The sequence below is a fragment of the Opisthocomus hoazin genome, chromosome 10 (assembly GCF_030867145.1).
Source record: "Opisthocomus hoazin isolate bOpiHoa1 chromosome 10, bOpiHoa1.hap1, whole genome shotgun sequence".
Classification (NCBI taxonomy): domain Eukaryota; kingdom Metazoa; phylum Chordata; class Aves; order Opisthocomiformes; family Opisthocomidae; genus Opisthocomus; species Opisthocomus hoazin.
The window spans coordinates 10,529,062-10,544,128 of record NC_134423.1 but is presented as its reverse complement, the minus strand read 5'-3'; the positions used below and the strand labels follow the sequence as shown (position 1 = coordinate 10,544,128).

Below are 15,067 nucleotides of genomic sequence, written 5' to 3'. Positions count from 1 at the left end.
TAAATATATAAACTGGTTCTTATAGCTGTAGATTTTTCCCCCTGATACTCTGTGTTGTAGTTGTTCTGGCTGTAGTTCTAAAATACATGATTACAAATACAGATAGGCTGGATGTTAAAATCTCCATTGATATTCTGATGCAACCAGCATTTTTTTAAGATAAAAGTCCATATACCAATGCTATTATTAATGCAAACACTAACTCTGACAGGATTTTTTTAGCGTTTAAATCTGGATTCACTAAAGTATTTGCACAGCTACACAACTTCGACCAGTGCTAGTCTCACTGACTTCCAGTAACTCTTCATACATTTACAGTGATGAAAATACATAAGTATCTTAAGGGCTTAGTCTTGCACAAACTCTGTATCAGTCTTAGTTGTATGGCAACTGGAACAACAGTATTGCATTTGTAAAATATTACGAGACTAGATTTAATAATAGATCTTATATGAAAATTCATTTGCTTTTATCCAGCCCCTTTCAGCTTAGATTTTTGGCTAGTTCATAGGATGATGTTTTTATGGTGTTTTGATTAAATGTCCTTACACCTTTTGTGTACTTTTGGCACAGTACAAAGGATCATTTGTGATTTAAAAAGTGAAACCTCTGAAATAATTTGTTTGAAATGTTTATAATGTGGCAGCATTCCGTAATTCTCATTTATTAAAAGCTGCTCAGTAAGATAGCTATATGAATCTAATCTGTCTTGGCTTGAGGATATTGCCAAAATTCCTGTTAGTCATTGGTTTACTTTATCTGTGGCTTGTTGGCTTTTGTTTGAGACTGTTTTTCTAATTTGGAGTGATTTTCTAGTGCTAAGATTGTTTTATATTATTTCCCTATATAGAAAACTTTCCAGTGGGGCTGTTGCAGGGTCAGAATCAACCTGCCCTTGTGAAACTATACATATGAAAGGTGGAATTATTCATTTATTGTCTTAGAGGAGAAATGTACATTTAGTGGGTTTAAGAAACACTGTTTCACAGTCGCTTTGCATACTGGAGCATTACTATTCATTGATTCTGTCGTTCCTTTCTCCAGTTTTCTTTTCTATAGAGAATTGTTTTGCTTACGTATGTGAAATTAATTTTATTTTAAAACTGTGCTTTATGCACAATGATACTTGCTTCTAAGAGTGGTAAGTGATAATCTTTCATTCAGTGGACTCTGTGGCCATTCATCAACTGCATGCTGTGCTCTGGTATTGGTAATATCCAGCAGAACAAATTACATGTGGTCTGATTCTGGAGCCGTACCTCATGTTATGCTGTGTATGTACACTTTACGTGAAGCTAAGTATCAGCATTCTCAGCACAGGTACTTCTATTCCTATTTTTTGTTCAAATCCCTGTAGAACTAAACATAAAGCAGAACTGCTCTAGGAGTTTGCAGTAAAGTCTTACAGACTAGTGGGAAAGGTAGTGGACCACCATGTTTCAGTCTGTTCCTGTTTTGTCCTAAACCTGCATTCACCATTCATCAAAGAATAAAATTCTAACAGTGTGTACATTCTGCTCCTTTATAAAGTAATTTTAAGAGGACATTAACCCTACTTTGCAGGCGCTGTTGAGTGACTTGCAGAAAGTTACACTACTAGTCAGGAGCAAAGCCACCCATGGAACCTAAATGCACCAGCTATCTGACTCTTCTCTCTGCAAAATATTTTAAGAACCAGTTAAGCCACCTAAATGCCAAATTTGAGAACCAAGTCCCATTATACAAGCTAATGATCCCGTTGAAATCAATGGGAAATTTTCTGTTTGCTTTGTTTTATTCACTTTGCTATTCATAAGGAAGTTAAGTGGATAATTACAGATTTAAGAGATATCTTACCTCCAAAAAACCAGCAATGATCCTTTATGTCAGAGTTCTAATTAACTTGATTATTGAGGGCATAAGGACAAACTGAGTGGGACAGCTGATCTTAGAAAAGGAGCATGTATTTTCTCAGGCACTGGAGTAGATGACCTTTCAAGGCAAATCCTCTATTCTAAGTCGCATGCAACCCACGGGGCCTCCTGTTAACAGAGGTTTTTCAGGCCATTGTGTAGCATTAGAAATAAAAACAGCGTTTCTCAGGATAAATTCTTGCCAGAAATCTGGAGTTGCTAAGGGTTATGAAAACTCTGCTAACGTTTATTTGTTCAGTATTTAGTTTGTGCTTTTCTAGTAGAACTCCCAGTGCCCTTCATGTCCAGACAGAAGAGGCAGGTTGCTTTCTATGTTCGTAATAAACTTGCATACAGTCCACATAATAGCAAATGTGTTCCATGGTATCTGTGGCTTGAAGGAAGGTGAATGTCATCATATACATAAATGAAAAATGCTTTCCAGGACCCACTTCACCTTTCCTTATGAGGGTGTTAATTTAACATGTTGTTTACGATTTAATGTCCGTCATTGTGTATCATTGTGTATTTTCAGTATGAAAGAAGTAGCTAGAAGAAAATTGGATGATTCACCTCCGTGTTTCTTTGGCCAAAAATCTTTAATTAAATTGGAATTAAATTGCAATGAAATTGCTGGAGTTCTAGCAACTCTAAAATGTAATTGTTATTTAGACCCTTGTTCCATTGTGAATTTAATCCAACTGAGGGCTGTGCTATCGAGAGAAAAAAAAAAAAGGGCAGTCCTGCACCTGTTTCCTGCCATCCATAGACACTTGGCTTAGCTTCCTCTCTTGTACCAGCACTACCCACGGTGTGTTCTAGGCCACTAAAAGGAGGTGGTGCAAGCTGGCAATTGATCCGTTTTTGCTAGGTTAGTTTCCAAACAAGGTAGTTCCTTCTTTCAGAGTTCTCTGATGCAGTTAGACCACTCATCAGTGTGGAGTCCACGCTAAGGAAAAGGCAGAAATAAGAAGCTGAGAAAAAGAAGCTGGACTTTCCTTTCAGGGACAGCTTGGAGCCATGGCTGTTACTTTTGCCATCTGAGACCAGTCAGGTTGCTTAATGGTAAAGTGTTTCTCAAGTGGTGTGCACGATCTTGCTGTGGATCAAAAGTGTAGGCCCAGGTCACAATTAATTGGTGGTGCTCTGACCCTGAGTAGCTTGAAGATCCCTGCAAGTGGTCTGTGAAACCACTAAATTTTTTTGACACCCCTCATCTGTGACGCAGTTCCATATAATTGGCAGGAGTAACTGGAATACTGCAGTCAGTAACAGTGGTCAGGCAGATACTCGGAACTACTTTTGTTATAAAGGTGTTCAGTATCAGTGGGTTTTAGATTATATTAGTTAAAATTTTAATTAAAAAAAAACAGGGCAGACAGTAGTGTTTGTCAAAGACATGAGGTGACAGATTAAAAAAAAAAAAATTATGTGGACCTTCAGGGAAAAAGGTTTGTGATCTGACCTCTTAATGTGTCTTCTGATGGCATTTTTGCATGATTTCTGGGAGGTAAAGGGTAACTTTTCTTATTCATCTTTATCTCTATTTGCATATCAATTCCCTGTTAGCTTTCTAGTTAAGTAACTGTGCCTGCTGTTATCTGAAGCCTATATAATTACAGGATGATTGCTGCTGAGGGCATTGCAATTATTTGTGAGATTGCACTTGCCTTTCGTTAGTAAATGAAGCATCCTTAAGTGACAAGTTGACTGTAAGTGTTGAATGTGCTGGAATTAATGAAGACTTAATCAGCTGGCTCCTATTTCACTTTGTGCAGTTCCAGACAATGTGAAATCCGTGTCAGCAGCTCCCAAGGTGCTTCCCGTTGTGCCTCATAACGCTATTCTGCTACCCAATACACGGAGGGAAGAGCTGCTTCTCCTGCCATTTGGTATGGAGGAGAGCAGGCAGACTCAGTAATTGATACCGTGCAGGACTGCTAGCATACCTGGATACCGGAGACAAGCTGACTGCTTCAGCTAGCTGGGGTCGTTAGCTTTTCCCCTCTCCTTGGCAGAAGCAGGCATTTAGCCAGAATGAGTCTCAGCTTGGGAAAGAAATGCTTTTGCACTAGTTGGCTGAAGAGCGGGGCTGGGGGAGTCACGCTAGTTGTGTGTACTCTGAATTATGGCTTACCAAGTCTGATGTGAGTATCTTCTCACTAGCTGATTTAAAGATAGATTTTAAATACGTATACATTAAAAGAGGAAAACTACTAAAAGCTGAATTCTCTTGCCACATCACATAGGCCTGTGAGGGAGGTGGATAACCAGGAAGAATTTTGTGGTTTGGTTTTTGTTCCCTACGTCTACGCCCTTATCAGCCACTAGCTCTAAGAGAAGAACATGCATATTCTCTGAAGTTACAACCTAAACAATGTTCCAGACTGATCATCGGTATTTCATTGCCACCTAGTTTTGGATGCAGGGCAGGATTTGCCCTAAATATATATTAGGTAAGATAGTGAGGATTAGGAGATAGTTCTGTTAATGGGATGGGACTCATTATTATGGTTCCACACATACCTGAAAGTATAACTTGTTTTGTGACTGATGCAGAAATACATGAAATACAAGCTATTTCACTGCTCATATTATGGTTCTTTTGTGAAGTGGTTGAATTCTCCTGGCAAAACACAGATATTCATTAAGAGTGAATTAAACCAGTGTAAATGCAGTCCCACCACAGAGCGTTCAGAACACAAGCGAATGGGTGTAAGCTCTTCTTTCATGTTCAGCCAGCTCTACTTTCCGTTCTAGGAAGTTATTTCAAATTCCGTGATGCGGCAGGGAAAGCTGAATAGTTTGCTTGCTGTCCTTTTATCCGTGTTCCGAACATATGGGAGTTTGCAGCCTTTGCTGAAGTGACCGCAGTGCAAAGTAATTGTTAGCAATGAGAGTTAATAGCTAATAAATAAGTACATGACTTTTATTATTAAATAATTTGTCTCTAATAGAGGAATACTCCCAGTTAGAAGGTAGTTTTCTTTGTCTGTTTGTTATTTATAGCTTTCTAGATCCATTTATTGAATATTTTTGGCCTATACCTTTTTGATTTTAATTTTGTTTCTGGTCTGGTCATTCCACAGTGGAGAAGTATTTCAGCAAGCTGTTTTTTCTCCTGAAGTTTCACGTTAACGGTATTTTTTTTAACCGATAGCCCTGTTCTTAGGATATTTTGGTTATTTTATGGTGTATATTGCTTTCTGAGTTAAAAGCAGATGGTACACAAATGGTATCTTTAATGTTTTTCTGCCAGATCTGAGTTTCCTTCCAAAAGGTTGAAAAATAACTCTTTGCCATTGTTTTCAATATTTCTATAGTACAGTAACACATTTTGTGTTTTAACAGGATTGCACGTTCTTCACTCGGAAAGAAATTCTTCGGTAAGTAAATTGTATTAGATTTCTCCTTCATGATTCATATAGAACGGACTACATCTTTTTTCTGACTTGTGAGGAAACTAGATAAAGCTAGTTACTTTGCATGCATGAATGAGTGTAGGACTGTCCTCAAGATACACTTATACTATGTAAATGTGTATAAGGAAACTACATGGTGATTAGCTTAATGTCAATATCATAGGCTTTTCCAGGCTTAAGCAGTGGAGAGACAGTGACTTTTTATGCAAGGAATTTGCTGCTTTTCTGCTAGTTATACCAACAAGGGCACATCCTTCAGTCAGTACAGGTTTTGGTATGGACTTCAGTGTGGGGAAAGCTGGTGGAACTTAAACTGCAGAGTGCTGAGAATGTTTGTTTCTGAACAAACTTTCCCCACAGAAGGCCACAAAGATGGGGATCACTGTTTGCAGTGACTTGGGGTTTTTTTAGTAGTGATGGAGTGAGCCAAACTGAAGTAATTTCTGCCTGTGTGCTGACTTCTTGCCCTGGATCCTGCCATGGAGTCTCAATCTTCTAACCATTCAGACTGAGGATCTGTAAAAGTGTGACACAGATCTTGTCCTGTCAATATACCTGTGTTTTTTCCTGAGGATTTTTGCCCCATTAGGGAGTGAGACTAAATCTATTATATGTATGTAGACCTAGGAGCTCATAATGCTTCACGATTTTCAAATTTGAATAGCTTCTCAGACATGAGCAGCCTTTGTTTTCATAACCATTGGGAACTGCTTTGAGATCAAAACTAGGCATAGCCTCTGAGGGGAATGTTCTTTGCCTTTGCTCTGTTGCCGTGCACCTCAGTAAGATTGATGCTCAGTGACTCTGTCAAGGCAAAAATTAATGGCATGGCTTTGAGTGAGATGCTGTATTTATTTTGCTGGAAGAATAGAGGTGGTATTGCAGCTGATTTCTTGCATGCCTTGTTCTCATTACTCCCAGAGGAATGAATCACTCGCTCCTCAGCAGTGCACGACATCTCTGGGACCCCTGTGCAGCAGGAATGTTGCAATACCCCCACCTAAGCCAGGATTTCATTTGGTCCAGGTTCCTCTTACACAATTGTTATGGTTTAAGATTTAGTCGCATTGTTATAGTACATTTTCGTGATGCATGGTGGTGTGGCTGAATGAGTTAGACTATGTGTGCAGTGAGTAAGTGATAGCTGGCCCAAAGATAAGCGAAGCTTAATGCAGGATGGCTCCGACAGATACTGGTGTCCTCAAACTGAGTCAAGGCTGCCCAAAAGTGAATTACCATAGCATGGATGTAACTGCTTTAGCAAAGCATTCCTCGGCTGCGAACTAGGAATGGTGCATAGTTATTAGCTATAAAGAGGTGTCATTCTGTGTTTCAGGTACCCTACAAAAAAATTGTACACCTTAAATAAAAATGGGCTACCTTGATACACAACCTCTGAAATAAATTTGTTTGGATAGGATAAATGGAAAAAATTGCTTTATATTTCTAAAATCCCCTTTAAACTCAAAATTATCAAAAGCTATATAAACAGTGAATTGCTTGGATTTGTACTGTGTTCCTGTGAGAGAAATAATTATTAATTAAGGATTTTACATTTTACTTAAGTTAAGGTTTGTTTTGTTGCTTTGAATACTCGGTCTAATCAGCAAATGTGGACCCTTCCAGGGAAAGTGATTTGTAAACTGTGATACTACGTCATCTTGCTCTTAGGAGCAATTTCTTTTTCTCCTTTGGGATAATCTCTAAGGAAATACTGGAATTAGCCTGAAAGAGTCAGTGATTTGCACTGCAAGAAGAAAAGTGGCTGATTCTGGTACTTGTACACCTAAAATACTTCTAGAGAAAAATTTGTGAACAAATAGGAAGCCTAAAACATGTACATGTCCAATTTAAAGAATATAGCATAAAATGTGACCAATTTTACAGCAAGACTGTAACATTGGTGGGGGGAGGATGGACTCAGAACTGTAAAATGCTGATGAAAGAAAGGCAGTAAGGAATCAAACATCTCTACAGAAGCTGTAATTGGGAAACTGCTGAATCTGAACTGGCAAACTTTTTTTTAGTCTGGAAAACAGCAGTTCCAAACTGTAAATTTGAACAGTTGTGTGCAACTGAGAAAACACAGAAAGTATACTTTGAAAAATACACTGCAGATTTCAAGAAAAGATATTCTAAAGCAATGAAATTGGAAAATATCATTGTACGGTAGGCAAACAGAAACTTGCAGTATTGCAAAATCTGGCTATGAAATGAAGAGTCAGCAAGTTCTGTTCTCTTTTTCTGGCTTGCAGTGGATAAAAAAGTACTTGTAGAGAATAAGTTGGCAATGTGCATCTTTGACAAGCAGATAAAAACTGACTGAAATGAAGAGATACTTCTGTATGGAGTTGTCATAAGTTTTTCACATGCATTCTTCAGTTTTTCTTCACATGTGAGACAGGTAAAAACTATGTTGCAGTTTGATATCAGGGCACTGAAGACAATGTTTGAGAACATTGAGAACATAACAATAAATGATCTGAATTTGCAAATATTTTTTATATGACAGTATTCTGGGGTTGATTTTTGGTGTATGCCATATCCAAAACCAGAGACTGTGTTGCACACAGGACCTTTGGTAATGGTAAAATGGTCGCAATGTATTTCAGTAAGTAAGAGCACTCTAATGTCCTGCAGGACTGTAGGCAGCGTAGAGGAATATTGGAGTAGAAATGGATCTTTATTTCCTCTTCGATTTAGGCAGGTTGCACAGTACTACAAATTCCATAGTGCGTGTATCTCTTTCAAAACTGTGTCATTTGAAACTACATCTGCAGACAGATGAGTTGTAACCTTTTTTCCCTTGCATGGCAAGTGTGATGTAGAGTAGAGGAGGTCACTGTAATTCACAGGACTTGATGATAAAGGAAGCAGCACTAAATTGTGGAAAAGATTCTCCTGCTGTTCAAGAGCAAGTGGATGCTTTTCTATCTAAGAAAGCTTGGTGTAGGGACTGGGGAATTGGAAGCTGCTGTTTACTCTCTTACTCTGTCACTAGTCTATGTAAGCAACTGATCACCTTTCAAAAGTTGCCACTGTAGTTTGACTGTGTTACCAACGCTTAATATTTTTGAGCCTTTTAACTATGAGGATATTTCCTTTGTCTCGTCTCTTTAGATTGCAAGCTCTGCATGGTAAGGATAATTTGAACTATTTTTACATGCAGTGTGCTAAAAGTGATCTTAGTTGTAGCTTTTACATTTTAAGGTAGTGAAAAAACTGTTCTAAATATTTTTTTGATGCTTAAGGTATCTCTGAGAGGTGTTACTGTCACCTGGTGGACCTGGTCATTTAAACAGGATAATTAAAGAACAGTGAAGTGTTGAATGTAGCAAATGGTATTTAAGTTAAAACAACCCTGGCAGATTTTTAGTAAGTGCTGCTTCTCTAAAAGCATAGAAATGTAAGTAAAGAATTTTGTCTTGGTTTGTTTTTCACTTTTCAGTAACATGAAAGAGCATGAGTGAGGCCAATGATAGTGCCCAAAATTGTTATAATTTATTGTGAGATAGAACTGTAGCTTCTTCCAGTAAGAAACATGTAATGGACCTCAGGTTGAGTACTGTGAAAGCCTAATAATACATTTTGTATTTCGTAACTGAAGTCATAAGTAAACAACCTATTTCCTGAGAAGAGAACAAAGCATGCACTTAGACTCAATTACATTATTTATGTTAGGCTAAAGAAAACTTTTCTGCTTATGGGCTGTGTGTGGGAGATAAGGGAGTCATTGCCTGCATGACTTTGCACCCTTTCTGTATCAAAAAGAGCAAACCCAAAAATACTTACGAGAAACAGTGCAACCTTAGAAAGTGATTGTGAGAAGTAGATATTCTTGTGGTAAGAGATCAGGTTAATGGGTGATGAAAAAATAGGTGCTCTGTTTGAAAAGTACACTATACGAAGCTGAGTATTAATGTTTGGTTGTAGAATGTTTAGAAGAATAAAATCCTGGGAGTAGTTCTGTAAAGGCCTAAAATCATGGGAGAAGGAATAGTCACTTGGAATCATTGTATTTTGTCTTCTGCCTTATCCTCACAGTGTGATGTTTCTGCTTATTGGGAACCTCTACACATAATCAGTTTCTGATATGGCAGATAGTAATACAATCAATAGCATTTATTTATTGTATATAAACTGTTGAATACAAATTGCTGTCTAAGGAATAGAGTAGAATCAAGAGGGATTTCTGCATGTCTGAGGTGAAGTTTTACCGAGTGGGAATAAGATGGGTTATGACAGACCAACAAGGAGAGGTGGGGGAGTTGCTCTATATGTGAGGGAGCAACTGGAATGCATTGAGCTTGGCCTGGGGGCAAGTGAAGAAGGAGTTGAAAGCTTGTGGGTTAGAATTAAGGGACAGGCTCACACGGGTGACATTACGGTGGGTGTATACTACAGGCCACCTGACCAGGAGGAGGAGGTTGATGAGGCCTTCTACAGGCAGCTGCAAGCAGCCTCACAGTCACAGGCCCTGGTTCTCATGGGGGACTTCAACCACCCTGACATCAGCTGGGAAGACCATACAGCTAGGCAGGCGCAATCCAGGAGGTTCCTACAGAGCATCGATGATAACTTTCTGATGCAAGTGGTGGAGGAACCAACAAGGAAAGGCGCGCTGCTGGACCTCGTGTTAACAAACAAGGAGGGACTGGTGGAGGACGTGAAGGTTGGAGGTAGACTCGGCCGCAGTGACCATGAAATGGTCGAGTTCAGGATCCTGCGTGGAGGAAGCAGGGCGATAAGCAGGATCAAAACCCTGGACCTCAGGAGGGCTGACTTTGCCCTCTTCAAGGAGCTACTGGGAGGAATCCCGTGGGCCAGGGCTCTCGAAGGCAGGGGGGTCCATGAGTGCTGGTCGCTTCTTAAACAACACTTCTTCCATGCACAGGAGCAATGCATCCCCCTGAGAAAGAAATTTAGCAAAGGAGGCAGGAGACCTGCATGGTTAAACAAGGAGCTTCTAGCGGAGATCAGGCAGAAGAGAAAGGTCCATGGAATGTGGAAAGAGGGGCAGGCCACTTGGGAAGAGTACAGAAACGTAGTGAGAGCATGCAGGGATGCGACGAGGAAGGCCAAGGCTCACCTGGAATTGAAGCTGGCAAGGGATGTCAAAAACAACAAGAAGGGCTTCTTCAACTACATCAGCAGCAAAAGGAAGGCTAGGGACAACGTGGGGCCGCTGCTGAATGAGGCAGGTGTCCTGGTGACGGAGGATGCGGAGAAGGCAGAGCTACTGAATGCCTTCTTTGCTTCAGTCTTCAGTGCTAAGACTGGCCCTCAGGAATCCCAGGCCCCGGAGGTAAGAGAAGAAGCCTACAAAGAGGACGACTTTCCCTTGGTCGAGGAGGACTGTGTGAGGGATCGCTTAAGTGATCTGGATGTCCACAAATCCATGGGCCCTGATGGAATGCACCCACAAGTGCTGAGGGAGCTGGCGGATGTCATTGCTGAGCCACTCTCCATCATCTTTGAGAGGTCCTGGAGAACAGGAGAGGTGCCCGAGGACTGGAGAAAGGCCAATGTCACTCCAATCTTCAAAAAGGGCAAGAAGGAGGACCCAGGGAACTACAGGCCGGTCAGCCTCACCTCCATCCCAGGAAAGGTGATGGAGCAGCTTATCCTGGAGGCCATCATGAAGCAAGTGGAAGAAAAGAAGGTTATCAGGAGTAGTCAGCATGGATTCACCAAGGGGAAATCATGCCTGACCAATCTGATAGCTTTCTATGATGGCATGACTGGCTGGGTAGACGAAGGGAGAGCCGTGGATGTTATCTACCTTGACTTCAGCAAGGCTTTCGACACAGTCTCCCATGATATCCTCCTGGGGAAGCTGAGGAAGTGTGGGCTAGATGAGTGGTCGGTGAAGTGGATAGAGAACTGGCTGAATGGCAGAACTCAGAGGGTTGTCATCAGTGGCGCTGAGTCTAGTTGGAGGCTGGTGACAAGTGGTGTCCCCCAGGGGTCAGTACTGGGCCCAGTCTTGTTTAACTTCTTCATCAACGACCTGGATGAAGAGTTAGAATGTACCCTCAGCAAGTTTGCTGATGACACCAAACTGGGAGGTGTGGTAGATACACCAGAAGGCTGTGCTGCCATTCAGCGTGACCTGGACAGGCTGGAAAGCTGGGCAGAGAGGAACCTGATGAGGTTCAACAAGGGCAAGTGCAGGGTCCTGCACCTGGGGAGGAACAACCTCATGCACCAGTACAGGCTTGGGGTGGACCTGCTGGAGAGCAGCTCTGCGGAGAGGGACCTGGGTGTCCTGGTGGACGACAGGTTAACCATGAGCCAGCAGTGTGCCCTGGCTGCCAAGAAAGCCAATGGGATCCTGGGGTGCATCAAGAAGAGTGTGGCCAGCAGGACAAGGGAGGTTCTCCTTCCCCTCTACACTGCCCTGGTGAGGCCTCATCTGGAGTACTGTGTCCAGTTCTGGGCTCCCCAGTTCAAGAAGGATGAAGAGCTACTGGAGAGAGGCCAGCAGAGGGCTACGAGGATGGTGAGGGGACTGGAACATCTCCCCTACGAGGAGAGGTTGAGGGAACTGGGCTTGTTCAGCCTGAAGAAGAGAAGGCTGCGAGGGGACCTTATAAATGCCTACAAATATCTGAAGGGTGGGTGTCAGGAGGATGGGGCCAAGCTCTTTTCAGTGGTGCCCAGTGACAGGACAAGGGGCAATGGGCACAAACTGAGGCACAGGAAGTTCCGTCTGAACATGAGGAGGAACTTCTTCCCTCTGAGGGTGACGGAGCACTGGAACAGGCTGCCCAGGGAGGTTGTGGAGTCTCCTTCTCTGGAGATATTCAAGACCCACCTGGACAAGGTCCTCTACAACCTACTGCAGGTGACCCTGCTTCGGCAGGAGGGTTGGACTAGATGACCCACAGAGGTCCCTTCCAACCCCTACTATTCTGTGATTCTGTGATTCTGTGATTCTATGACCTCCTCGTTAGTTAGCACTTACTGATTTACTATGTCCCCGCCTCATTCAAGAAGGAAGTACTGTTGTGCATTTCTTTATGCACTGCAGAATGCTCGCAGATGTGATATGGAGGACGCGTAGGTCCAGTTCAGTTTAGGCTGAACGGAGTTGCTTGCACAGCTGTGAAGTTCAGTGAGGCAATCCAGCCAGGGGTAACCTTACCAAAGCAGCGAGTGCATAGGTTTTTGGCTGGCGTCAGCCACCCTGGCTGGCTCACCATCCATTTGCATGAGTGTTAGCAAGGACACAAGCGAAGGGGCACAGTTGTGTGGGTGGGGATGAAGGGGTGAATATGGCAGCTGCAATTTAGATCGATTTAAGCTGATGTAAACCAGCATGAGACTGCAATTAGGTGAAATGGGCTAAGTGTTTTTATCTGTCTCTACAGGAAAAGTAGCCCATCAAAAAGCCCAAACAACAACAAATCTGTTTTCTTCTGGTTTAATGAGTTGAATCAGCTCTCCGAGGGATCTGATGAGTGCTGAAGCTGGCACAAGAACTGCAGTGAGCAAATGCAGCTGAAAATGGAGGAAAGAGAGGAGAGCAAGACTTACCATTTTGGTGTTAGACTGGCTTAGTCTAGCTTTAGTGTGTAAGACTTTGGTATCAGCATCAACTTAAGTCAACATAAATTCAGGCTGCAGTCAAAGGGCTTGAGGACACAGTCTCTTGATTGATAATCTGGAAGTGGATAATTTTCAAGTTATAGGAAATAGCAGAATTTATGAATTTAAGGTGAAGAAGAAATGAACAGAGTAAGGAAAATGGATCTCAAAAAAAATTAAGTAAGTTAGAGTGCAGCAGAGGCAAGGATGCCTGGTGAAAGGGAAAAATAGAAACCCTAGATCATTATTGGTGTTTGATAGCTATTTATCATCAGAAAACCTAAATACAGTCTTAAGTCTTTATTAAAGATGGTTAATTTTGAGAAGTGCTTGACACAACTAAGAGGATTCACTCGTGGGCCCAGGGCAAGAATGTGTTGAAGAATGCTGGGTAATGCAGACATATTTGTGTTATCTCTGACTCAAAACATAATCTAAAATACTTACAGGACAGCTGTCAAATTTTTAGAGTTGTTACTGATTTCTCTGGTAGGTATGTTTTAGGGTTTTGAAAACACGCCCCACTTTTCTTAAGGAGAATGTGAAAATTTGACCAGTGTGCGTAATTTGAGGACACAGCTTTGGTGTGTGGAAAGATGCCAGAACACACTGGTGGACAGTCAGTTCGTTAAGTGCCTAGGACATAATATGTGCTTAGAGGCAGCCACTGTGGATTTGTTAAGAGCAAATCTCTTCCTCTGAGTGGCTGCTCTTGCGGATGAGAGAAAAGAAACAGACAGAACATATCCTTGTGTTGGTAAAGCCTTTTATATATTCCCGTATGTGTTGGTCCTTTTCTAGCTGTATAAGTGCACCAGCCTCTTGGCTAAGGTACTACTGAGCATACTTAGAAAGTTTTTAAGAATGGTAAGAAACATTGAGGTGAAGAGGGTTGCAGACTCTATGAAGATCAAGATTCGCTTTTCCAACAGTGCTCAAGATACTAGAGAAATTATTAGATCCAAAATGAGCAACAGGAAATTCACTCAGTCAAGTACTAAGAACTGAGAAAAATTTGCAAGCACAGAATGCAATGTAACAAAAAAAACCAACCAAAAACGTGGGGCGGGGGTTAGTTCATCTAAGCAAAGTGAGCATAATTTTAACAAGCAGACAGAGCCCACAAAACCCCTCGATGCTCTTCCAGAAAAGGGAAAGGTCGTTCTAGGATGCATTAACCTCAGCATTTGTATAAAATGGGAGAGTTCATTCCAGTTAGCGTTGTTGGGACCTCAGTAGGAGTAGGCTGTCCAGTTTTGGGCATCACCATTTGAAAAAGATTTGTACTGGAAAACATCCAGTAGAGAGAAACAAGAATAAGAGGAAAAAAAAGACATCTGAGGAAAGGTTAGAAGAACACTTTATTCGTAGCAATGAATCTGTTGATATAACATGCCTCTCTGGTGATTGTAAATAGGAACAAATGGTTGAGTTGTCTCTTATAAGGCAGTATTTCTCTTACTCAGTTTCATAAATCTGATTTTTTTAGCAGACAAGCTTTTACTCCAGTAATAATGCTTATCTGCTAGCCAGCCCATCTGTTTCTATTTCTCCCTGTAGACTAGTACAACTTGGCAAATACCCAGGCACTCAAACACAGGTGTTCTTGGATGTCTGTCCTAGCCAAAAAGCACAGAATCTGTAAATTAAAGTTGTGCAGCTCAAGACTGACTTAACCTAGCTAGACAACTGCTGGGCTAATACGGCACTAAATTACCAAGCTGGGCACTGTCTGGACAGTTAGCAAACCTTTGAACCTTTTTGTACAAGAAAATCAGTAATTCTGTTGCATTCTCTTCTCGGCCTGTTTCTTGGCCTGGTTTTGGCAGCTGAGATGTGAGGTGCAGAGCAGCCCTTCTAGCCAATCCAGCCCTATGCTGGATTTTAAATCTGAAACCTGCCTGAGAGTTAAGCTGGGGAGATAAGCAGTGGTTTCCTCCAAGTGTCTGGAAAGCCCTCCTTATAAGGGAGCAAATGCAGCAAACTGATGGAGATGCATCTCCCTGTGGAGCAAGCTGCTGTGCAGATGGAGGCAGGGGTTAGAACACAGCTCATGTTTTTTCTAATGAATCCTGTCTTTCAAAAAGTTTGGTGTTCGTATGCAGGAACAGGAAATTCCCGTATTGTCAGCTTTGGGGAAAAAAGTGTCTGCCAAGAGAATAA

The 15,067-nt window shown here is 41.6% G+C and overlaps 1 protein-coding gene across 3 annotated transcripts in view; it reads left to right on the top strand.

Annotated features, from left to right (window-relative positions):
• The window catches only part of CIB2 (calcium and integrin binding family member 2), a 54,581-nt gene that overhangs the window by 12,628 nt on the left and 26,886 nt on the right, over positions 1 to 15,067 (top strand). For all 3 annotated transcript variants that reach the window (XM_009943338.2, XM_075432276.1, XM_075432275.1), the window contains exon 2: positions 5,244 to 5,278. Coding sequence is in view for 2 of the 3 variants with exons in the window: in XM_075432276.1 (XP_075288391.1) it covers positions 5,244 to 5,278 (35 nt within the window). In the remaining variant the exon portion in view is untranslated. The remainder of the gene's footprint in view (positions 1 to 5,243; positions 5,279 to 15,067) is intronic.